Below are 25,818 nucleotides of genomic sequence, written 5' to 3' on the forward strand. Positions count from 1 at the left end.
CAACCAGCTCAAGAGGTCATGGTGCAGGATGATCCTCGCACACCTGCGTGGCTGAGGCAGATATGGTTCCCGGACCTTCTGGACTTGTCAGCGTCCCCGTCAATCAAGCTGCCAGTGGACGCGGATCTTCTCTCCAGGGAAGGAGGCGCCATCCTCCATCACGACCCGAAGTCGCTGAACTCGCAGGCCTGGCTCCTGCAGCGTTAGAGTTTGGAGGATACGACATACCGGCCGACTGCAGAGAGGTTCTTGCAAAGGCCAGGGCGTCCTCAACTCTTAAATGCTACGGACACAAATGGAAGAGGTTCTCTGTCTGGTGCCACGCACAGAAGATTAACCCTCTGCGGATTACGGCTCCCCAAGTACTGCCGTACCTACTGACGCTGGCCAAAGCTGGACTGGCGCACGCGTCCATCAAGATTCATCTTGCTGCGATCTCCCGATACACCAGAACCACGGGGCGGACGTCTTTGTGGTCTCATCGTCTGGTGAAAGAGTTCATGAAGGGACTGTTCAAATCGTTCCCGCCGGTGAAGGCTCCGGCCCCGGCGTGGGAGCTCAATGTGGTGCTGACCAAGCTCATGGGACCTCCGTTCGAGCCTCTGCACTCGGCTCCGTTGAAGTTCTTGTCGTGGAAAACAGCGTTTCTTGTGGCCATCACCTCCGCACGACGGGTGGGAGTGATCCAGGCCCTTTCCTGCAAGGCCCCGTACTTGACTTTTCACGACACGAGGGAGGTGCTCAGGACGCACCCCTCCTTCATGCCCAAGGTGCCGTCGGACTTCCTCCTCAACGAACCCTTGGTGTTGCCTGTTTTCTTCCCGTCGCCTTCGTCGCCGGCTGAAAGGACTTTGCACTCGCTGGATGTGGCTAGAGTGCTGAAGTTCTACGTGGACCACACAAAGGGTTTTCGGAAGACATCACAACTCTTTGTGAACTTTGGACCTGTCAATCAGGGGAAGGCTCTCTCGAAGGCTTCCATTTCCAGATGGCTCTCCGGCTGTATCATGTACTGTCATCGGTTGGCAAACCGACCGCTGCCTGGCCGTCCGAGAGCCCATTCCACCAGAGCGATCGCAGCTACCACGGCGTTCCTTTCTGGTGTGCCCCTGCTGGACATCTGCAGGGCTGCTACGTGGAGGTTGACGCACACCTTCACGAAATTCTACTGCGTCGATCGGGATTCCAGGGAGGAGTCCAGGGTCGGCCAAGCAGTGCTGCGCAACCTGTTCGCCTAAGGTGAGCCTGGTGAGGAGGTAAGATTTGCTTAATGTTGAGTTTGATGCAATGCTTAATGTTGAGCCTTTGCCACCTCCCGTGGTTGTGCATGTGTGTACTGCTATGTATTCTTTATTCATGAGCATGTGAATCCATGCCAGACCCCATGCTGGAGAAGGAACAAGTTACTTACCTGTAACTGTTGTTCTCCAGCATGGGTCTGCCATGGATTCACATGCGAACCCTCCCGCCTACCCCTCTGCGGCTCTTCTCTTGGTCATACTGCCACTTCACGTGCTACCAAATCTGAAGATGGCTGCCAGAGGCGGGGCTTAGGTAGAGGGCAGTCATTGGCTGTGGTCAGTATGACCCAGAGATCAGTGATTGGTTATTACTACGAAAGACAGATCAGAAACAAAACTGATACTGTTTTTTTCTTTACCGAGGATTCCCAGCCTGACGACGGGGAATATTCATGAGCATGTGAATCCATGCCAGACCCATGCTGGAGAACAACAGTTACAGGTAAGTAACTTGTTCCTTTCTGAAAGGGCTCACTAATGTGTTCCCTCCGTCACCTTTCCTGGTGCCCGGTTGGGATTTAAACCTTGTTCTTAAGTTTCTTATGGGTGCTCCGTTTGAGCCTTTACATTCTTGCCCTTTGAGGCTGTTAACTCTGAAAACTGTGTTTTTAGTTGCGGTTACTTCCGCTCGCAGAGGGAGTGAGTTACAGGCACTTTCAGTTAAAACACCCTTCACTGTATTTCACAAGGACAGGGTTGTCCTTAGAGTTCGTCCTTCTTTTCTTCCGAAGGTAGTGACAGAATTTCATTTGGCCCAGAAGGTTGTTCTTCCGGCATTCTATCCTCCTCCGCATCCTGGTAAGGAAGAGGAGAGGCTCCATAGGCTTGATCCTAGGAGAGCTTTAAGCTTTTATGTTTCACGCATGTCCCAGGTCAGAGTGGACGATCAACTCTTTATTGGTTACGCTGGAAAGCATTTGGGGCAAGCTGTGTCTCGCTGGATTATTTTGGCCATCTCGGAGTGTTACCGCTTGGCGGATAAGGACCCACCGGCTGGCTTGCGGGCCCATTCTACCAGGGGTATGGCTGCATCTACTGCCCTGCAGAGGGGTGTTCCTATTGGCAACATCTGTGATGCAGCCACCTGGGCTTCAGTACATACATTTGTACGTCACTATTCCCTCGATTCCATCCGAGGACAGGATCTGGCCTTTGGCAAGGCGGTCCTTTGCTCTGCTATTTGATTGGCAATTCTAAATTTTGATTCTAAATTCTTTCCCTCCTCCTTGCTCTGGTACTGCTTTGGGAGTCTGTCATAGATATGGAATACGTCAGAGGACCCAATCCCCTCGAAGAACAAGTTACTTTCTTACCTGGTAACGTTCTTTCGATGGGATGGTCCGACGACGTATTCCATATCGCTCCCTCCCTGCCTTCCCCGCTGCAGAATTTCTTTTGCGATTGCAGCTTACGTTCCGCAAGGCTTTGTGTCTGACTGGCAGTTGACTAATGTCACACGTTCTGGGGGAAAAAACTACAACTGAGGCTACGGGCGTCGTGCGTCCTACTTATCACATCGGATGCTGTCGGACGTCGGAGGAGGTCCTCGACGACGGCGCATCGACGCAGGACGCAGACGCCGAAAAAAGTTTCCGAAGCAGCACAGCTGTGGTGATTACATGTCATAGATATGGAATACGTCGTCGGACCATCCCATCGAAAGAACGTTACCAGGTAAGAAAGTAACTTGTTCTTTTTAGGGAGTACAAATGTAGTACAAGTCACAATGGGAGTATTTTATAAGCAAGTACAATTATGTTGTAACTAGAAAACAGATTATTTTTAGTAGTAATTATTTCTTTTCACTTAGTTATTCATGCACATTAAAAGACACAGGTTTACTTCTTACAATCCGGCACTAATAATAATAGTTGTATTTCTTTCTGTGGTACCACATGCACTACTGGTCCAAACATCCATGGAGCTGCACGTGTGAGAGCAGGGGCACGTGGTTCTAAGTGTCCGTTTCCTGTTTTTTGTTGGGAGTTTGTTTACTCCCTATTGTTATTTTTTGGGAGTATTTACCTATTTTTAGGGAGCAAAAGTAGCCAATACACCACTTAGCTGTAGGACTGCTTTCCCTTCAATTTTCTTTGTATTGTCTTGCCTCCTCCCTGTGCCTCTCCTCGGTTTCACCCTTTCTCCTTACTTGCACCTCTCCACAGGAACGTGCTTCCCCTTTCTCTTCGCTCTTTCTCATCCTACTCCCTGTTTCGCTCTTACCTCAAGGATTACATACTTTTGTCATGATTTTATTTCTTTCAGTTTTGTCATTAACACTTACCATGTACCGTAATTGCAATGCTTTGGTGTAAAGCGCTATGTAAATGTAAATAAAATATGAAATATGATCCCTTTTATTGCTTTCGACCATACTCCACTTTCATACCAATTCCCAAGTGTTGCTTTCATCATTCCGGATGGAGACATGTGGTAAGTACATGCTACGTGGGAAAAGGGACAAGGTATGTGTTCACATTAATTAGATATTTTTACAGGAAGTTCCTTTGATTGTAGTCTTCCCATTGGCCTTGCAAAGAACATCCACAGCCGTGGAGCTACACAGAAATAATTCACTCTTTTAAATGCTCCTTGCATTGGGGCAGGGTTTCCCGTGAGGGGCTCATCTGACTTCCTGATGGATGTCATAAGCGTCCATAGGAAAATATTTTCAGAGGCACACCAGAACAACTACATTAATATATTCAAGCAAGGTTATTTTGGGGACGTAATCAAGTGATTTGAGGACTCAGGGTGTGAAATGTTGGTATTTTATGAACTCCAATATTTAACTACAACTTGAAGCCAATTTTATTTACTTGCTGCTCAGGACACAGGGCATGATCCTGTAAGACTAATGCTCACCGAGGAGCAGTCACTGCTGCAAGGACGCCTGGATCTGCTTCAACGTGCTGTGGCCACCCTGGAGCATGAAAAGCTTGACTTGGAAGCAGCGAACATACAACTAAAGGAGACTCTGGAACGGGTAAGCATCTGTGGAACATAGGGCACTAATTGGTAGAACAAGGGCCTGGACTGTTTGATAGTGAGGTGGGCTTGTCACAGAGGGTACTATGGGTCATACTGTTTAAAGAAAAATGTCTTCTGTACCTTGGTGATGTTTGCAGAAGGGAAGGGCATCTGTTGCCACTTATTTAAGCAGAAGTGAAGAGTATCAATTGCTCATGCATACATGGAAAAATGACCTATGGCCTATGCACTTTGGTAGATATCTACATAAAAGCCTACTGTTCAGACCCTCTTAGTATCAACAGAATAAACAGCTCCTTTTATCCAACAATGAATCTGTTATATTTCAGTTTACCTGGCAATAGCATGTCCTTATTTTCAAGCTGTTTTAGACGTGCTTCAAGGGGTTCAAATTCCAATAGCTCCCATTCTGTGCTACAGTGTTGCCTTTGGGTAGTAAGGAAGGACAAAGTGATAGATAATAGGATGCCGCAAATCGGGACATTGAGAAATTATCATCTACCTGTGGTTGGCCTGGCAGGATTACCAGGATTTCACCTGCACCTAACAATTGGCATGGAACTTTACCCCATAGTCATAATACTGTTGTGGGCTTGTGAGTGCTGAAAGGATCTGTCAGGGGCTTCCGGTGAGTGGGAGGCAAATCTGCAGCATTCCCGCTTTCTCTCTCTGCTGCCCCCAGGACATTGCTTCCTCTGTTCCATTGTCCTTCGCAGGTTTGGTGGTGAGCCGCTTTCAAATGAGGAACAGGTCTTATTGGTGGCAATTGTCCTGCAACCAACCTCATGGTTGGAGGCGCATGGTTCATGGGTGGGATGAAAGGACTACTGCTCTGCAGGAGTACAGTACAGAGATAAGTAGAGTCTAAAGCACCTACTCAGCCCCACACTAGTAATAAATCAGCAAACATCCCAAGGTCAAACAGATACTGCAAGACACTCGTACTACCTTTATCCTCTTTTCGTAACATGGGCTGAGGGCAGGCTATAATTTTCAGGAGGCGTATGAGCTGGTATGCAAGCAATCTAAACAACAATAGTACTGTGGTACCAAAATAAAAGAATGTCAAACCAAGGTTCTATGCCAATGGGATCTTTAATTCGTGTAACTAATAAAAACACTGCTGGCCCATATCTTGAAGAGAAAACAGACTTTAAATTAAAGGGGTAGACTGGGTGCAAAGTTAATTAATATGTCTTTGAAGAGATACAGAAAGAGGGGACTTTAAAGTCAACAGGGTCAGTTAAGCTTGACCAGGTGGACAGGGCTTCTTCGAATACCTTAGATTTGGGGTTGAGTCGGTAGCAGTGGCAAATGGATCTAATGATGCAGTGTAGTTCGAAGGCAGCGATGGCTTGTGGATCTAGTATTCTGCAAAATGGCAGTCTATGTTGAGTCGGCGGCGCTGGAAGATTCGGCAGCCTCAATGCATGGAATCGCAGAGCTGCCTTGATCTGCGAATGGACTCTACCTGCTCAAAATAGTGTTGCAATACTGCAGCAGCAATGTCTTGGAGCTCGAAGAGGCTGGTAACCAAACGGGTGGTGTAAAGTTGGGGATGCTAGAAGATTCGACAGATCTCAGATGCAGTGACAGCAGAGCTTTGGCATCAAGTGAAACTCAAAATGTAGGCATGCATATGTCGAGATTGGCGATAACTCAGGCAGTTCCCTTGCAGCAGCTTGGTATCAGACCTGGTTGGGGTTTAATAATACAGATTCCCACGAGTGGGTAAGACTTGTCTCCCATCTGCACAGGGGAAGTAGGTAAAGCCATATTGCTACACCCTGGTCTTAGGCGGAAGTTTGGGAGGCAAACCAACAAGGCTCTCTCCCTGGCTAGAAGGAAAATACAGCAAAGGTTAATCAACTGGAGACCAGTATTCCTTACCTGTTGATGTGCATCCTCTGTATATACATTACCTGTCTGATGGTGTATCAGGGAGGGTACATATTGATAAAATATGCAGAAAATGGGCCACTATGGAGTGACCTGCAACTAGTTAGGCTAAGGACCACACACTGCTCACAATCTAACAACCTTGGTCAACATCTGTAAGAAAAACAAAAAGAGGGCCAGAGTGTGTGAATCAAAAGCAGTCCAAACTGAGAATCCATTCAAGTACAAGATAGAATTGCAGCATTCCGGAGAGCAGGGATAGGCAGCAGCGGGAGCAGGGGATTAAACCGGAGGAAACCAGGAAAATAGGACACGGAACAGCCAGACAGTGCAGAAACCATGGAGCAGCGGTGACTGGCGTGCTGTTGCTCTATTTTCAGTACCTGGTGATGTCAGCGTTGCGCCTGCCATGCTGGGGATGTCTAGAGGTGTAGTCTCCTGGGCACTAAAAGTACCATAAGTGCTATAGGAGCCTCCAGTTCTGTGACACGTGCCTGCACTGAACCCCTCTCAATGCTGGGTTCATGACACTTCATGGCAACGAAGGTCCCCAAACCAGTGTCAGTGATTTGGAGATGCAGCGAGAGCTAGGGCACCACAGCAAGGCGAGTCATTTCTTCTATCCTTCACAACCGGGAATGTTTGTAAAGAGCACTTGCAGGGTTCGGTCACCTCGAATGAGGAGGGTCCTGGGTACCAGTGTCTGTTGGAGTAGGTCTTGCCCAGCCAGTTGGTCATTGCAAATAAGTCCATGGGATGGTTAGGGAGAAGAGCATGCCTCTTCCTTGGAGCTCTCTGTCTTCACTTCTATAGCAGACTGTATCCCCAGCTGCGTTCCAAGTGAAATCTCAGGGGTATTCCTGCAATGAATCAACTAAGGGGATTGTCAATCTCCCTTATATAGGGAAAGTTCTACAGCAGATTGGTCTGCAGCAAGCCTGTTGTTAAGTGGCCAATCCTGGCTTCTGTAATGTTCGCCCTTTGCCTTCCCCATGTCAAACCCAGGGTCTGCTGGAAATGGGGCAGGGGGAAGGAAGTTGAAACCCTTTTTTGCTCTGAAACTCACTCCTGGGCTATTCTAACACTTACCCTTTCCTCTGCCTGCCTACATCAAAAGGACTCTAGTAATCAGGACCCCAGGGTGAGGTGGCCATTGAGTGACAGGGCTGTCCTTAAAGTACCAGCTCCCAGGGCACCTCTCTGGAGGGTTCCTGTTCTCTGGAGGAAGGTTGCAACGCTTTTCAGGGGTCAAAGAGAGGCCTTCTTTGCCTGGACACATGTTTGTTGGGGGTACACCCAGTTCTGACTGTTTAATACACATTAGGCCCTGTCATAAATGAGTCAATGCACACCAAGCTGATTATAAAATTAAATCAGATGCTTTTGGCTTTATAATTCTCTAATTTCGATAACAGCCTTGTCATAACCATACATGGCTTATATTTCCACCAGACATCTGAGGTGCACAATTATGATGTTTTTTCCCCGAGTTGCATGTAGTTAAAAATAAAGAAAAAAGTCCTGCGTCTGCTTGAAACTTGGGTTCCAGCGGCTGTGTTTAGGAGAATACACACATGACCTTCGAGCCTGGCCTGCACCAACTGCAAGGCAGCGACTGGGGAAGTCGAGAGATGGCCACATCAAGGTATATGTGTGCATTTTAGTTTTTGACCAGGAGCATTATGAAAGTGGGGTATGTTTAGCGGATCCCACTTTCAGAAGCCAAATAATCTGCATCAATTTATTATTAACCTCTTAACTGATATGGGGTTTCCCTCCCAGTGCTGAGCCCTTTTTTGGACATTTTGATATGTCACATTCAATCCGTTGTAACATTTTTGTTACAATTGATATCCTGCCCAAATGTGCACCCTTTTCGTCCCACATGTAGGCAGTCATAACCCCTCCACCCCCCAAGGATTCGAGGTTTGCTGTAGGAGGGTCTGAGAAAACAACAAAAAAGTGACAGTGTTTTTTCAGAAGATGCCAATAAAATTATGTAGAAAGAAGCCTGTGGTTTTTTTCTTGAAAGAGCTAGGAACAGAAGGTTGTCAGTTTTAATTCGCCATTTTACAAGCTTTCAAGAACAGTTTGAGTGGAAAAATATATATATATATATTTTACCTAAGCGTACCTTCAGTTTTGTGGGAGGAAGATGATTCTTCCCTTTTTGAATTGTTCTTTTTGAATAGGACTCGCTTGCATGGAATGGAAGATGAGGATAGGAAAGCTCAATGAGAACACAGAAAGGCATACGTTTCTGAAAAGTAGATACAATTCCAAGTTCAGGAAGGGGTCATTTGTGGAGGTCAGGCAACAACTATGTACCCCTAATTCCAATAGTTTAGCAAAACATTTGAAAAGTGGAAGGAAGAAAAGTATGTCCTGGACATTTTTGCACTTGTAAGGTAATGGCTTCAATGAATATTCAGAAAATCAATGCAGCGCTACATTCCCCCCCCCCCGACTCTTCTAGGGAGGAAATCACAACCTTTTCGTAATGTTTCACAAAACAAGCTATACCACCAGCTAAAAACCAAGCCATGGTAAACAGTATTTTATGCTGACGGCCTAAACTGACGTAATTAGCATCTGAAAAAACCAATGTGGCGAAGAATGCCAAGCGTACATATTTTGAAAGCGCACAGGCAGACCTTTTGAAGGATAGGTGACTTGCGCAGGTCACAAAAGCGTACAGTGCCTAAAGCAGCCACTAAATGTAGGGCACATTTGGGAAATGAAAGGGTTGTGTAACAAAGGGCAGTAAGAAATTATGAAAAACTTTATCACAAACAAGAGAAAACACATGCCCTACATTCCCACGGGTGTTCCGATAAAAATGGTACCTCGCATGTGTGGGTGCACTTACCTGGGCGCAAAGGGAAAAGGCTAAGTCACTGGTACACCAAACTCCCTGGGGAAGATTGGATTTGGCCTTGTGAACAACCCACACACTTGGGCATGGGATGTCGCAGCCACCAAGGAAAACAGGAACCCCATGCATTTCTGAAAAGACCCATGGGATTCCAAAAATGTCTCACTTGTGTGTGTTGCGCTACAATTTATTACCCAGAATGCCCAGCAAAGCCTAAAATGTTGGGAAAAACACAATCTTGAGACATTTGTGACCAGGAAACCACTGAAACACGCGGGCAACAACACATGTTGTACCTTCCCACGTTCCCACAGTTGTCCCGATGAAAGTGGTACCTCACGTGTGGGTACACCAAATGCCCTGGAAAAAAAAAATCATACTCTATTTTGCTTCTTGACAACCTACAGATTTGGGCCTTTGGCGTCTGCCTTGCATGTGGGTCGACCGTTCCCAAGCCCAGTGGCTGTCTCCCATGTGGGTCGGGAGTCCCAGGGAGCCACGGCAGGGTCCCCATCCCTCCCGGAGGGAAAAACTGTAACACAGCCCAGCCAGAGCTCCAGAACAGTCGGCGTTGATGTCCGCGACCTTGGGTGCCTGTCTCCCATGTGGGTCGACCACCCCCAAGTCCAGCGGCTTTCTCCCATGTGGGTCGACCATCTTAAAGCCCAACGGTGGTCCCGGGGAGCCCCGGCTGGGTCCCTGCCCCTCCCTGGAGTTCTGGCCGTGCCGCGTTAGTTTTTCCTGCTGGGCAGGGATGGGAGACCCTGCCGGGGCTCCCCGCAACCACAACTGAGCACCGTCCTTAGCACTTAAGTGGTTAAACATCAAAAAGCTCAGGATATTTCAACCTTGCAGATAGCATTCCGTCACAATTGGGAGCAAAGGTGGTTGTGGATGTCGGGCCTGTGTGGGGCTTCAAGGTGCAAACCCTTTAATCGCTCTAATCCAGCGCAGTGTATCGGTGCTCCAGCTGGGCAAGATAAAACAACACGAAGGATGTAATGCATGGAGGCCTCGTGAAAGTGGACTGGTGCCTCTGGCGGCACTTCAAGAGGGCCAATGGACCTAGCAGACAATCCACAGAGACTAGCGAAAGAGGATGGCGGTTATATGTGATCTTACCGACCACAATTACAGAGGTTATAGGTCAAAGGATCGAATCAAAAGGATCGAATGACAAAAGGGTCGAGTCAAAAGGACCGAAAACAAAAGGTTCGAAATAGTTTTTTTTTACATTTTTTTTTGTTTTTTTGGATTCCCCCCAACCCCTGTTTTTGTGGTAAAACCCACTTTCTTTACCTAAACGAAAACCCCCCAAAAAATATATAATTAAAAAAAAAATCAACCCTTTTGATTTCTATCCTATTGACCCTCACCTTTTGCATTCAACCCTTTTGGATTCGATCCTTTGACTGGACACCAATTACAGAGTGGTACATTTTATCGCAGACAAAACAGAAAAACACTGAATGATTTTTTTTCTTTGGAGGGTTCCCCTCCCCAAGCCCCTTATTTATTTAACCTTTTAACACCAACCTGATCCCGACCCATTTTAGCCCCGTACCCCACTGCACTTTATTTAATTAATGTTTGCACTGTTTTTCTGTGTTTTGGTCCGCTCTGAAACGTACCACTCTGTTTTGTTTGCAATAAATAACTGGATACTGAGGATGGCTAATCAGTTTACGTGGGACCTCAGCTCTCTTTATGAACTTGTGTGCTAGCATCTCTATGGCTCACCTATTTTCAAGTATGCATTGCTTAAGCTGGTCTAACATGCCCAGATTAAATGTGCATTAACAATTGCGAGGTTAAGGGAGGTGTCCTCTTGATTGTATTTTAAAATGCATTGTTCAGTTAATGAGAACCTAGTGCTGTACCAAACTCAGCAACTCTGAGAGTTCAGGTAAAGCTGGCTCCACTGAGTGGAGTCATTTGTGTTGACAGCGCTTGATAAAGATTAAAAACACAAGGTTAGAAACTTTGATGTGCCTTCCTTTTTAGTTTAGTCATCTACATATTAATATCTCTTTCCTTTAGCCACTTTACCGTCACATTTAGGAGCACTTATTCACCAATTATTATTATTTTTTCCAATAGTATGATAAATAGGATCTTTTCATAATTAATAACATCCATATTTCTATCACCAGAGTATTTAAATGGTTATGACGAATGTTTAGAGATGAATACAGTGATCACTACGAATACAAAGATGATGTAAAGACAGATTTATGATACTAATGTATTGAGTATATATTGTCAAAATTGTTTAAAAAAAACTATGTCATATTATCAATGTAAGTACAATTGTAATTTCTCTCTAGAAATCACTTATTGCCCCTGATGAAGAGTGTGCTACACTCGAAACGCGTTGGGCCCCTCCTGACTTCGACATCATGAATAAAAAGAAGATGGTTTCTTGTGACCTAAAATTGTTTGATTGAGAAATTTTCTTTCAAAAATATTCTGTTTCTGAAAATATAGATAATTACATTTAAGGCATGTTTTGAACATTACTAATTATTGGTCTGGTTTTCCATACAAAAGATAGTGTGCAGGGGACGTGAGTTCCCGACTAGGGAACTTATTTGTATTGTCTCCATATCACGCAACCTAGGTGTCAAGGTTGCATCCTTCTCCCCTGCACCTTAAAGTACATCTTCAGTTACATCTAGTTTCTTCTCCACATCTATTATTCCTAATACATATTTGACTGAGGGTGTGCTTGTGGTGTCTATAATTCTTCCGTCATTTGTGTTGGCCTCATCTTCCTCACAAAGCTGTTGCTGACACCTCCAAAAAAGATATGCAAGGCATCTCAGGCCCCTGGTGTCAGGATCCTTCCTGCTAGTGTGGTTTGAGAAACTGGTCGTCCTTGCCCCCTGATATGACCTCTTAGGGAGATTTCTGCACAGCCCTCCTTTGAGGGTGGGCAACCAACCTGATAGTAGAGTAGTGTCCCACCCAAAAGGAAAGGCCAGACTCTCCAATGGTCGCTGTAGCAGAGCAGTCAGGTTTAACTTCAGGGGTGCAAGGCTAGCAGGAAGGCACACTTATTCCCAGTAGTCCCCACAAAAGAATACACCACAGTGAACTGAAAAATATATACTTTTATTACACTGTCACACATAAAATATCTGTGTTAGAAACTCAGGTGAAACGTCTCATACAACTGAGCATGATGTAGATTAAAACAAAAACAGTAAATGGCCAGTTAAGGCCTTGCACTGTACCCTAAAACGCAATCCCTATTCCAGACCTTTAGAGGCGAGTAAGGGTAGACCTGTAACCAAACAAAACATTCAGTAATACCATCATGATTTGCATCGAAGAAGCCACATGGAACAGGTTTCCTTCGACACTGTATATATTACACCGAAAACTTATGCATAGAGCTCTGTAATAAAACAGGTACAGATAGTAAATTAGGGGAACACAATGTCCAGCGAAGCCAGGAAAACTACTAAAGTCCAGGATATGTTTTAGGTTACCATCTAGTATCACAAGGGCCAGGGCAGGAAACAAAACATACAGTGTATACCCTAAAGCAAGAGTATAAAACCTAGATTTAAATGTATTAATAAATCCTGGGTTCTTACTGAAAATATAGGCCTACATTTATGTAACTCCAGGGACCTTACGAAGACCCTAGAAAAATGTTGCCGTTTAGGTAAGAACCTGAGTATCACTTGTAGGAGTTTGTGTTGTAAAAAGTGCTCCGTAGGAAATCAATGGAACTAAGTCAATAGGCTGACATGCGGTTGTGATTAAAAAAAGCAGGCAAGTCACAGTTGCTCCCCACAGGTGCAGAGATGGCAGCAATAGTTCCAGTGGACAGCAGAGAAGACCCCCAAGAAGTGATCCAGGGCTTGGTTTGAGACCCTGCAGCTCAAGGGCAGAATGCAGTCAAGGAGGACACAGCCTCCAAGGCAAGTCAATATGGAAAATGCAGTTGAAGTCCACATGCAGGGGTATTCTACCACAGACCTCAAGCACATTCCCCCATCCCTGAACTCCCCTCCCCCCACCGACTCTTGATGGCGGACCGCCATCTTAAGTCAACCTCATGGTTACCATGAAAAACGAAAGCCCTGAAATTCAAAATGGTCAGGGGCAGGATTTAAATGAATTAAGATCAGTATCAGGAACAACTCACTAACCGGGGACCCCAAAGGTAAGTATTTACAGTGTTGTGGCCTGAAAACACCATTTCAGGAAGGATCGGTCACTGATTGAGTTGAACCAGTGATGACCCAAAAGAATAATCATCAGGGGCGTGTTGCACACCGTGATGGAGTCGACACGGTCCTCATCTTGCTCCTCTCTGGCAAGACTGCTGCAAGGCTGTTTGGAACCCCCAGACCACGTACCACAGTGCTAAAAAGTGGTGAGGGGCTTTGTAGTGCTCGGGGAGCAAATTGAGCCCTATAGAAGTGGATGGTGTCTCTCCACAAAGGAAAAGTGAAAAGTTGGTGACCGCGACTGGTGGCAAAATGGTGGCCGTGCCGCGAGCCGGGGAGCAACATCACGACCCGAGGTCTGCCTATGCGGGAGCCACAAGCATGAAGCCGACGCAGGCAGGAGCCTCCTGAAGGTGCAGGTAGGAGAAAGACTGAGCAGGCTTGGAGGTGAGGAGGGCTGGCTGGAATCCCACGCAACATTCTGGTGTTCTGGACACTCAACTGGTTGTACGATGGGCGACCAACCCAGCAGGGGTAATAGCAGACGGAGCATGCCTGATGACAGCCTAGCGATCGACTGGGAAGAGGAGAGGACTGCGGGGGAGGCGACTTGTGCAGGTTCTGTCTGCCTCAGGAGACAGGGAGGCCCCAAGAGGCCCCACAGGGGTGCGGGGAGAGATCGCCTCCGCCCCCCCAACATCCAGCTCGAACCAGTGAAGTGATCACTACGGCGGTGGAGGTTTCGCTGCAGCGTACAGAGGCAGACAGGCAGAGGGAGTGCGTTGGGACCGCTAGGAGGGAAGGCCATGGCCCACAACTGCCCAGTACTCCCTTGCCAGCTGAACCCCCTCTTTGGCTGCCCCTACTCCCGGGGGGCCTCTCCAGTAAGGCTGACAGGGAATGGTGGAGGCTACCCACAGATGTGTGGGCATGGGGTTGATGGCATAGCTGTAAAGCTGGACTAAATCAAAGCAGGCTGGTGAAAGAGTGGCAAACTCGGCCCTAAATGGACACCCTCCACACCCTGAGGGGCAGATGAGCCTGTCCATGCCAGGAACGGTGTTACTGACCTCAGCTGAGAGTTTATGGCGGAGAGCTAGATTGTTTGTATTCTGTGAGGAGGCCATGGCACCCATACCCCTTGTAACTTGGGTCAGATTCTGTGTGAACTCAGGACAGATGGTGGGGGCCTTGAGGGTGGGTCCAGCAGCACCACTGAACGGGTGGTAGAACAGGGTTGCCCGTGGGGCCCAGGGATTCCACAGATCACCATCGGAAGGCTATAGGAACCATGGCCAAGGAAACAAAAAATCCAGGTTGCGAGCAAAAATGGACGCATGCACGGTCTCCCCTGTGGGGGCTGTGACGGAGGAGGTGAAGAGCAGAATTGGAACAAATGATTGATGCCATGGGGGAGGATGTGGGGCTTTTAAGGCAAGACTTCCATAACATGGCATCAAGAATGATAGAAGCAGAGCAGAGGATTTCTGACATATAAGACACTATTTGCCGGTCAAGAAGGATATAGCGGACCTCATGAAAAGTCCTAGAGCAAAGGGCGGAGGATGCAGAGGGGCAGGCTCGCAGCAACAACATATGCATCCGAGGCCTGCCCGAAAAAAGTGAGCACACTTCCATGGAGCTATTCTTGGAGGGCTGGCTGAAGGAATGGATGGATCTGACTGGGCTATCACACTTTTTCTCGGTGTAGCGAGCTCAGAGGGTCCCGAACAGAGGGCCCATCCGGGTGCCCAACCCCGACAGGTGATTGCCAGGCTACTCAACTATACGGATCGGGATGCTATCCTGTAGGCTGCATGGAAAACCGGTCCCATCCAGTTGAATGGCGTGAAGGTGGTGATATTCCCGGATTTCACAAGGGCCGTCCAGAAGGCGAGGCTGTCGTTTGAATCGGTCAGAGGGCTGCTCAGAACGGCGGACTATAAATATGCCATGCTCTTCCCAGCGACCCTGCAGGCGTTGGGCCCCAAGGGAACAATGTTTTTTACGGACCCGACAGAGACATGGGACTGGCTGGAGGGGGAGGGTCACCCGTCGGAGGGGCAACGCAACAAAGCTGACACTCTGAGCGGATGAAGCCACCCTCACCAGAATCAATAATTGAGGGCAGGATGTTAGTGTCCTGAGCCCGCTGGGTTCCATTGGCTTGGTGGAGCATGGGAAAGTGTGTTTCCTCTTGCCAGAGTGGAGCGGGATCTTGTCCCCCCCCCCGTCCTGGCATGCACCCATAGGGTGGTTGCACTTGGTAGTTGGTTCCGGTTTCTTTTTCAGAGGTGCCGACAGATGCTTGGGGGTGGGGAGGGTGAGTGGTTTGGAACGTCAGTGGGCTACTGGTCAAAATTAAGTGAGGGTTGGTCTCCAACTTCCTAAACGCACACAAAACTGATATTGAGCTACTACAAGAAATGCACTTGCTTGGGTACCATTCTGGGGAGAGCAAAATATGCCGTGTTCGAGAATGCCAGGTTTTCCAGGGGCTCCAGAGGGGTTGTGATATTGTAAGGAAGCCCCTCCTACTGATAGTTTATTTGGTGGTCAGCGATCCGGATAGCAGGTATTTGGTCAACGGGTTGCTCTGGGGGCCAGATGGTTTGCATAATATCAGTGTATGCGCCTCCATCCCTTCAAGCGGGCACGTACACCAATGTCCAGTCCTTGCTGGCTACTCATGGAGGAGACATCATAATAGTGGGGTCAGGGGGATTTCAATAATGGTCTCGCCTGTTTCTGGTGCAGGGTATTTCAGACCATGCCCCTCTCACCAGCATCATGCAAGTGGCCATAAAGTTATGAAAAATAAAGAGAATGGGATACAAAGTATCCCTGTCACAATTCACAGTAAGGTGATGTGTGCAGTGTGAAACATAAAATGAATGTCTTAATGGAGGACAGAGCCCCCCTGCACTGATGGGGACTGATCAGTGCTTGCTAAACAGATGAGCTAAGCAAGGTAAGTAAAGCAAACAATCTTTACTGTAGCAAACGGTTGGGGTGTTACATTAATGTGTATGGAGGCAATGCAGCAACATGAAAATATTTGCTAACAACCAGTCTACCCCCTAAAACCAATACAGGGTTAACAAATTACCCTAGGGCACAAAGTGGGTGTATGAAGCATGTAGTGAGGCAAGACACACCAGGTGAGGATAAAAGCAGATTTATTGGGACACGTATCGGACATATAGTTGAGACCCCCAACCAGGACAGCATCAGATCTCCAACTGCCGAAATACAATACATAACAAATCCTAAGTTCCATAGCAGTGAATTGTGACCTCAACCATGCACAGCCCAATGACACCACATAAAAAATGCTCATCATCCCCATGGCAACACTTGGCATTCTCCTAGCACAGTAAACCCATATATACAACACATCCCCCCTCTTATCTGAATAAACCCTAAAATTAATAACAAATGAAACATAACTTAACTGGGTATTAACATAAAAATTAAATGGAAATATCAAATATAACATCAGCAGATGTTGCACTTTTGACATATCACAGGGATGATTTAAGACATCTACTTTCTTCGCAACTCTTGACAAATTCCAAATTTGGCCGCTTTCTGTCCTAACGGCACCTTTGTACACTTGGACAACCTTGACAGGATCCGAATACAACAGTTCTCCAGCATTGGATCTTTCATAGATTCAGATGCTTGAATATTCCCCGTCGTCAGACTGGGAATCCTCGGTGATAAATTAAATAATAATAATATTTTTTTTTAAAAAAAAAAATATATATATATATATATATACCTACACTGCCACCTAGCAGTGCATGTACATAGCCCATTATAGCCTATGAGCCACTTCATTGTGTAGTCCCTCCACCTCACTTTGGTCCTTTATGGCCCCAGCCAATGAGGTGGCAGGGCTTAAGCTCCGCCCCCGGCAGCCATCTTCAGATTTGTCACCGCAGTCTATCAGACACAGGGAATCCTCAAGCTCTCTGAGCTTTTCCAAATTCTTTCTACTTTTGTGTGGAATATATTTATAAAATATATTCCATCTTGTTCCCCTTCCTAGGGGCTTTCTTTCCAATTAACCTTGGTGGCAAAACTTGTTGTTTTCCTCTCAAAATCGTCGACTGAACTTCTCTTCAGAAATGGAGGCACCTCAGGCTGTCAGGAAGCCTTCCCTGTTCAGGGACTGCACGAGGTGCAAGAAGAAATTGGTTTACTACAAGGACCCCCACGAGCATTGCATTTATTGTCTGTACCCAAATGACATTAAAAAATGCGAGATTTGTAAAACTTTTTCCACCAAGACCCTTCATGACAGGCATAGAAGACTCCTTTCATACCTGGAATCCAGGGATCAATCTTCGGACGAAGAGTCTGTCAGAACAGCTCCTGTCCAATCCAGCACTCCATCTGAGAGGCAAACTTCAAAGAGAAGGGCCTCTTCAGTGGAAAGGAGTTCCTCTCCCAAATCCAAAAAGAGGAAGCTGGAATTGATACCTTTTCTGCCTCCAGTTGACCTTTCAAGCCAGAAAAAGTCAGCAAAATCTGCCTCCAGAGGTAAGGAGGAGTTTGCAAAAAACGGGGGGGGGCAGTCGTCGGCGGGTAAACCGGCCACGAATGAAGGGAAAGGTAAAGGCCCGTCATCGGCCATACCGTCGACGAAACCAGCATCGACGACGACGACGACGCTTAAGACATCGTCGACAGTTAGATCATCGTCATCGGACGTGTCGACCACGAAGCAATCGTCGACGAGCAAGAAACACCACTCGTCCACGAAGCATTCATCCATGACGCAGTCGTCCACGGAGCACACTCCACATTCGTCAACGAAGCCCTCGTCGACGGGACAGTCGTCGACGACGAATCTCTCGTCGACTGGAAAATCTCAGTCGTCGACGGGAAAATCTCAGTCGACAGCGAAGCCCTCGTCGACGGGAAAATCTCAGTCGTCGGCGAAGCCCTCGTCGACGGGAAAATCTCAGTCGTCGGCGAAGCCCTCGTCGACGGGAAAATCTCAGTCGTCGACGAGAATAACACCATCCATAACGCCTTCAGAGGCACCGCAAGTTACAGAGGAATTACTGCCTCTTATTCTGGAAGCTCCTGTCATTACAAGCAATATCATTGAGAAGAATACTGTAACTGAACCTCTGGTGCAACAATTTTCACCTTTGGGGCACATGGCAGAACTTCCGGATATAATTCTTCAGGAAGAATTCTCCAATGCAGAAGTGGCGGAAGAGTCCAGCGGTCCCTTACCGAAAAAATACAGCCCTCCTTGGCACCCGTCCACGGGAGAATCCGAATATCCTCATGACCCGGTGCTCATGTTATCCGTGCAGAGGATTGTAGAAGAATTTTACAAACGGCAAAGGGAGAAGCAAGTTCAGATTAATCTCATTCCTAGAGAGTCATCCCCGATTCCAGGCACATCGGGTTGCTCTCCTTACAGGAGTAAACCGCAAAAACGGATGAGATCACCTGCTCAAAGACCGAGGAGCAGCACCCACAGTGGTTCACCTACAAGAGTCTCGTCACCACAGTCATCGCACAGACCGCGATCTCCGGACGTAGATCCCACCATGGTACCGTCCACCATCTCGGTATCAGACTGGCAGGAGGATCCTTTTGGTGAATTTTCGGAACCAGAAGAAGGAGAAATAACTCAGCAGCCAGACGCACACAGTGATTGGGATGACTACGTCGTCGAGAAGCCCAGGAGGAGAGACTCGCCGGGCAAGGCCTCACCACCGGATGATCTCGTTTCTTTCCACACCATAATAGGTAAAGCCGCAGAACTGTTTAAAATTCAGGTTTCTTCGGAGGAAAGGCAATCAGTGCTCTATGAGCACAGGGACAAACGAAGGAGGACAGTGACCACAATTCCCCTCCTCGATACCATCTGGGATTCCGGATCCAAGATCCTATCTACGCCCTTATCGACTCCGGCGTTGGTGTCCAGGCCAGAAAAGAAATATAAAGCTCCGGATTCGGCACCGCTTTGTTTAAGGGGTCATACGAAACCGGACTCAGTTATTACAGTGGCGGCCAGAAAGAAACCCGCCAACCCCTCCTCACCTTTGTCGGCACCACCGGATAAGGACGGACGCAAATTGGAAGCCATGGGCAGGAAAATTTCATCTTCTGCATCACTTACAATCAGAGCGGGTAATGCACTGGCCATGACCGCACGATTCGATCGCGAGCTTTGGCTCCGCATGTCTAACTTGGCGAAACAATTACTACCGGAGCTCCAGGAGGAGGCAAAATCCATTATCGCGGATGGTGAAGCAACATCGGATCACATGATCGACGCGGCAGTTGATGTGGCCGAATCAGGCTTCAGGCAGATGGCGCACGGTACAGTGCTCAGAAGGCAGGCCTGGATGAAGGCTACTAACTTTAGACCTGAAGTTCAGGCGCAGATTCTGGACATGCCGTTTGACGGTCAAGATCTCTTTGGGGAAAAAGATAGACGACCATTTGAAAGCAATCAAGACAGACACTGACACAGCCAGAGCCATCAGTTCTTTAAAGGACAAAAGTAAGGACCATCGGTCCTTTCGGCCCTTTAAAGGTTCATCTTCCAAATTCAGGGGATACAGTCGTTCCTCCTCCTATGGTCAGAAAGCACAAGGCGGCACGTACCAAGGCAATAAATATCAGTCATCCAACAGATACGCCCACAGAGGCAGACGTGGCTCCGCCCAAGGGAAGTCGCAAGGCAAGCAGAACTGACGACCAATCTCCCCCCCCCCCTTCGCCACACCCCGGTGGGGGGAAGGGTGAGCCAGTTTTTCCAACGCTGGCGGTCAATTACGTCGGACAAATGGGTGTTACAGGTGATCCGAAAGGGTCACACCTTGGAATTTCTGGACCAACCTCCTTCCCTGCCTCCAACTCCCCGCAGAGTGCATATGCTAAGACAGGTCATGTCCGAAGTGAAAAAACTGCTCCAGAAGGCAGCAGTAGAGCCAGTACCCTATTCTCAGAGGGGAAAAGGTTTCTACTCCCGATTTTTCCTCGTCAGAAAGAAAAACGGTCAATGGAGGCCCATCTTGGACCTGAGGGCTCTCAACAAGTCCATCAAGCGCATAACTTTCAAGATGGTAGCTCTACAAGGGGTGCTACTTTGGTTAAACAAGCACGACTTCTTGGCCACTTTAGACTTGGAGGATGCATACTTCCACATTCCGATCCATCCAGCACACAGGCAGTTCCTCAGGTTCACAGTGGGAGGGCTCCACTTTCAGTTTCAAGTGCTTCCGTTCGGTCTAAAATCGGCGCCAAGAGTTTTCACGAAGTGCCTGGCACCGGTAGCGGCAAGTCTCAGGAGAGCAGGAACGGACGTTTTTCCATACCTGGACGATTGGCTGATAAAGGCAAGTTCAGCTGCAAAGGCTCGTTCGGCAGTGTCGAGGACGGTCAACCTTCTAAAAGAGTTAGGTTTCTCCATCAACCAGACGAAGTCCTGCCTCGTTCCCAGCAAGGTAGCTCTCTTCCTGGGAGCCGAGCTCGACTCCAGCATTCCCAGAGTGAGACCATCCTCAGAGAGAATAGCAGTGATTCTACGCTCAACTTCGAACTTCCTACAGAAAGAGACAACATCTGTACGCTCTTACAAATCCCTATTGGGCATGATGTCATCATGCATATTCCTCATACCGAACTGCAGGCTTCGCATGAGGCCGATTCAGGAAGCTCTGGACCACCAATGGAAACAAGCTTTCGGATGCTGGGAAGACATTGTCCAGATTCCATCGACGTTGCACAAGGCCCTTCGATGGTGGAACGTTCCGAGGAATCTTCTACAGGGAATGCCGTTTCAGGCACCGACATCGACCCTCCTGCTGCGGACGGACGCTTCCCTATCAGGCTGGGGTGCTCATCTTGCGGACCTCCAAACCAAGGGATCTTGGTCGCCACAAGAGTCCCAGCTCCACATCAACGTGTTGGAGCTCAGGGCCGTAAGGTTGGCGCTGAAAGCCTTCCTACCGGTTATAGCTGGTCAAGTTCTTACGGTCCAGACAGACAACACGACCTCCATGCACTATACAAACAAGCAGGGAGGCACGAGGTCTCAGATTCTGTCGCAAGAAGCCCAACAGGTATGGGCATGGGCCTTGCGCTACGGGATACAGATCAGGGCAGAGCACCTTCCAGGAGTAGACAATGTCCTAGCGGACAGATTAAGCAGAGAATACACAGCGTCACACGAGTGGGAGTTGGACGACAGAGAAACCCGACGGATATTTGCCTTATGGGGCCATCCGCAGATCGACCTTTTCGCCACCAGGAACAACAAAAAATGCAAGAGATTTGCATCGAGATACCCCGAGCACCAATCGCTGGGAGACGCGTTCTCAGTGGATTGGTCGGGGAAGCTCCTCTACGCCTTCCCACCCATTCCCCTCATGTCGAGGGTACTTCGCAGGGTGAAAGAACAGGATTGTTCCTTGATTCTTATTGCACCCGATTGGGCACGGCAAGTCTGGTACCCGACGCTGAGACATCTATCCTGCAAAACCCCGATTCGTCTCAAATCACATCAATATCTACTGACACAACAGAACCGCAAGGTCCTCCACCACGACCCGAGGAGCCTGTCCCTCAAAGCATGGTTCCTGAGCAGCGTAAACTAATGCACCTAAAGTTACCATCAGAATGCTGGGATATCATCAGGGCCGCTAGAGCCCCGTCCACGCAACTCACCTACACCAGAAAATGGACCAGGTTTTCCAAATGGTGCGAGACCTCTGCGATCGATCCCCTCACGGCCTCGGTTGATCAAATTCTGCCTTACTTGTTGCACCTGGCTAAATCAGGGCTCTCACTGTCCTCTATCAAGGTCCATCTGTCAGCCATAGCGGCCTACACAGTAACCGCGGAGACGCAAGCCTTACTCTCCTTACCGGCGATCAAGATCTTCCTGAAAGGGCTGATGCGTACTTATCCGCCTACACCTACACCAGCTCCGGACTGGAGCCTCAACACCGTCTTAACAGCCCTCATGCAACCTCCCTTCGAGCCCATACATAGATGCGATATGAAATTCTTGTCCTGGAAGACATCCTTCCTGGTAGCCATCACATCGGCCAGAAGGATCAGTGAGTTGCAAGCTTTGTCTTCGGAACCTCCATTTACCTTGTTCCAGAAGGACCGCGTCATCTTAAGGCCTCACCCGAAGTTCCTCCCCAAGGTACTTTCGGAGATGTCGTTCACTGAGCGCATTGTTTTACCAACCTTCTTCCAGAATCACGCTTCGGAAGCGGAAAGGACATTACACTTCTAGACGTTTCTAGGGTGTTGAAGTTTTACTTGCAAAGAACCAAGGAGTTCCGCTCCTCAAACCGGCTATTCATTTCCTTCTCTGGCCGTACCAAGGGCCAACATATATCCAAACAAAGTCTGGCACGCTGGGTATCGTCCTGCATCACCCACTGTCATCAGTTGAAAGGCGACCCTTTAACTAGACCGCCGTCTGCGCACTCCACCAGAGGAAGGGCGGCGTCAACAGCATTTCACGCAGGGGTGGCCTTGAAAGACATATGCAGAGCTGCCACGTGGAGCACTCTACATACTTTCGCGAAACACTACTGCCTGACTGAAGATACCAACAAAGAAACTGCAGTTGGACAGGCAGTGCTCCGCCATCTTTGTATAAGGTAGGACCAGCCTCCTTTCCCACCTTTCCCGAAGTATGTAACCGTTGTGTTGCTGCATGGTAAAGGTTTGATCAGAAATATGTTTTTCTGTAGTTATGCATATCTGTTTATAATGGTGGCATGTTTTAACTGCTTGGTATTCTATTCAAGCATCTGAATCTATGTAAGATCCAATGCTGGAGAAGTCTTAGTTACTTACCTGTAACTGTATTTCTCCAGCATTGGTATCTTTCATAGATTCACATGCGCCCGCCCGCCTCCCCTGAGAGGCTGCTCCTATGCTCGGCATCCATCATACTGTAATCTCTACGGTTCAAAATCTGAAGATGGCTGCCGGGGGCGGAGCTTAAGCCCTGCCACCTCATTGGCTGGGGCCATAAAGGACCAAAGTGAGGTGGAGGGACTACACAATGAAGTGGCTCATAGGCTATAATGGGCTATGTACATGCACTGCTAGGTGGCAGTGTAGGTTTATATATATATATATATATAAAAAAAAATGTGTATTATTTAATTTATCACCGAGGATTCCCAGTCTGACGACGGGGAATATTCAAGCATCTGAATCTATGAAAGATACCAATGCTGGAGAAATACAGTTACAGGTAAGTAACTAAGACATCCCCTTTCCTGTTTATTACGGGCTTCCGTATTCTGATCCAATCACCCACCTCAACAATAGTTACCTTCCTCTTTGGGGTCTTCCCATTCATCCTCTCAACCCATTTACCCTTTCGTTCTTCCATTCTTTTTTTTACTTCCTCTACAACCTCATTGGTTTCCCTCACTCTTCCCAACCATGCCGGTGACAACACAGTGTTACCTCTTTGCCCTCTCATCAATTCGAAGGGACTTACTCTCGTTTCAGCATTGGGGGCCATCCGTAAAGCATACAAACGCTCTTTAACTGCCACTTTACGATCACCACCACATGCGCTTGCTCCTCGAATACCATCCATTATACAACGGTTCATTCTCTCAACCATTCCGTTCCCTTGTGGATAATACAATGCAGTCTTCTTGTGCCGAATTCCACATTTGAAAAGAGATTCTTGGAACAACTTACCGGTGAATTGTGGACCATTGTCTGTGAGAAGGGTCCTTGGCAAACCCTCCCCCTCAAAAACACTCTCTAAAAACTCCACAATGGATTGACTTGTAACATCCCTCAATATTTTAAACTCCGTCCACCTTGAAAACACGTCTATTAAGATAATAATAAACCTTCCTCGTCCTCTACCCATATCGACAGGGCCCAGAATATCAATGGCAAGATCTTGCCACACACCTTCCGGTACCAACGTCTTTCTTACTGGTTGGACCACAGCCGAAAGATTTTTTTCCCGATTTAATGCACACTACACACTCACCAACGACTCTCTCGATTACTCGATTGCAACATGGCCACCAATAATCAGCCTTTATAACATCCTTAGTCTTGGATACACCCACGTGACCGCAATGGGCAATTTCCACCAGCCTTTTTCTCAAACTCCCAGGAACAACCAACTTGTCCCATCGATATAATACGCCATCCCTCACCGACAATTCCAATCTTACTTCCCACAATGATCTCTCCTCTCCCGACAACAATCTCTTTTCTGGCCAACCTTCTCTGACGAAACCCATGATGCGTCTCCACATATCGTCAGACTGCAGAGCTTCAATCCACTCTTCTCTCTGTATCACCCTTTCAGTGGTCGCAAATACCATATTACCAACATCACCACATTTTTCACTCTCTTCATCATCACTACTATCCACCCTTAACCTCAAAGCATAATCGGCTTGTACATTGCTTTTCCCAGGGACAACTTCCATATTGAATTTAAGACATTGTAACCTGGTTACCCAGCATGCAACTCTTCTTGAGACTTTATCCAGGCCTTTACTTTCAAAGATTGCCTTTAATGGTTTATGGTCAGTTCTCAAAGTGAATTCCTGACCCCACACAAAATGTGTCCGTTTTTCAATTCCCCAATGGCACGCTAGAGCCTCCTTTTCTATAACTGAGTAATTCAACTCAGGCCCTTTCAACATGCATGAAGCATATAAAGCTACATCTTCCATACCATCCGCTCCTGCTTGAGACATAACCACACCAATCCCCATTTCGCTAGCATCCACCGATAAAATAGTCGTCTTCTTGGTGTCGTACATAGCCAATGGTTTCGCCATATCGATTTTCAATTTTATTTCTTCAAACTCCTTTTGACAAGTTCTATCCCAGTCAAACTCAACACCTTTGTTTAGCAGAGCTCTCAAGTTTATTACCCTATCCGCAACATTTTCTACAAAACGATGGTAAAATTCTATGGTACCTAGGAATGACCTCAATTCTGCCTTGTTTTTCGGAACTTGCATTCTTCTTATCCCATCAACCAAATCCTTCCTGGGTCTAAGACCTCCCTCAGATATTTCATAGCCCAAGTACTGCACCGTACGAGTGCAAAAGACACACTTCTGACCACGCAACGTAATTCCACGCTCTTTGAATATCTTTAGAACCACCTCCACTTTTTCCCTCAATGTCTCTTCAGTTTTCCCACACACTAACACATCGTCCTGGAAGCACCAGACATCTTTCACGCCCTTTAGTAATTTGACCATCACTTTTTGAAATACTGATGAAGCAGATATTGGCCCAAATGGCATACGTCGGAATTGATAAATTCCTTCATACGTAATGAATGCAGTAAGTTTTCGCGACTCAGTATCTAAATCTATTTGATGGTATGCACTTGCCATGTCTAGCGTCGCAAAAAACTTAGCATTACCAATTCGACTCAGTAATTCACCCATATTGGGTAGTGGATGTCGATCAGCTATGACACACTTATTCAATTCTCTTAAATCTATACACACTCTTAATTCACCACTTGGCTTCTTTACCACCACGACCGGGGAAA

General features: G+C 47.4%; 1 protein-coding gene across 1 annotated transcript in view; it reads left to right on the forward strand.

The window, feature by feature from the left end:
• The window catches only part of LOC138580226 (centrosome-associated protein CEP250-like), a 1,782,457-nt gene that overhangs the window by 1,586,593 nt on the left and 170,046 nt on the right, over positions 1-25,818 (forward strand). Inside the window, exon 30 of the mRNA XM_069650593.1 lies at positions 4,132-4,287. Within this exon, the coding sequence (XP_069506694.1) occupies positions 4,132-4,287 (156 nt within the window). The remainder of the gene's footprint in view (positions 1-4,131; positions 4,288-25,818) is intronic.

This window comes from Ambystoma mexicanum, chromosome 3p, assembly GCF_040938575.1.
Source record: "Ambystoma mexicanum isolate Mex_15411 chromosome 3p, UKY_AmexF1_1, whole genome shotgun sequence".
In the NCBI taxonomy this organism is placed as follows: domain Eukaryota; kingdom Metazoa; phylum Chordata; class Amphibia; order Caudata; family Ambystomatidae; genus Ambystoma; species Ambystoma mexicanum.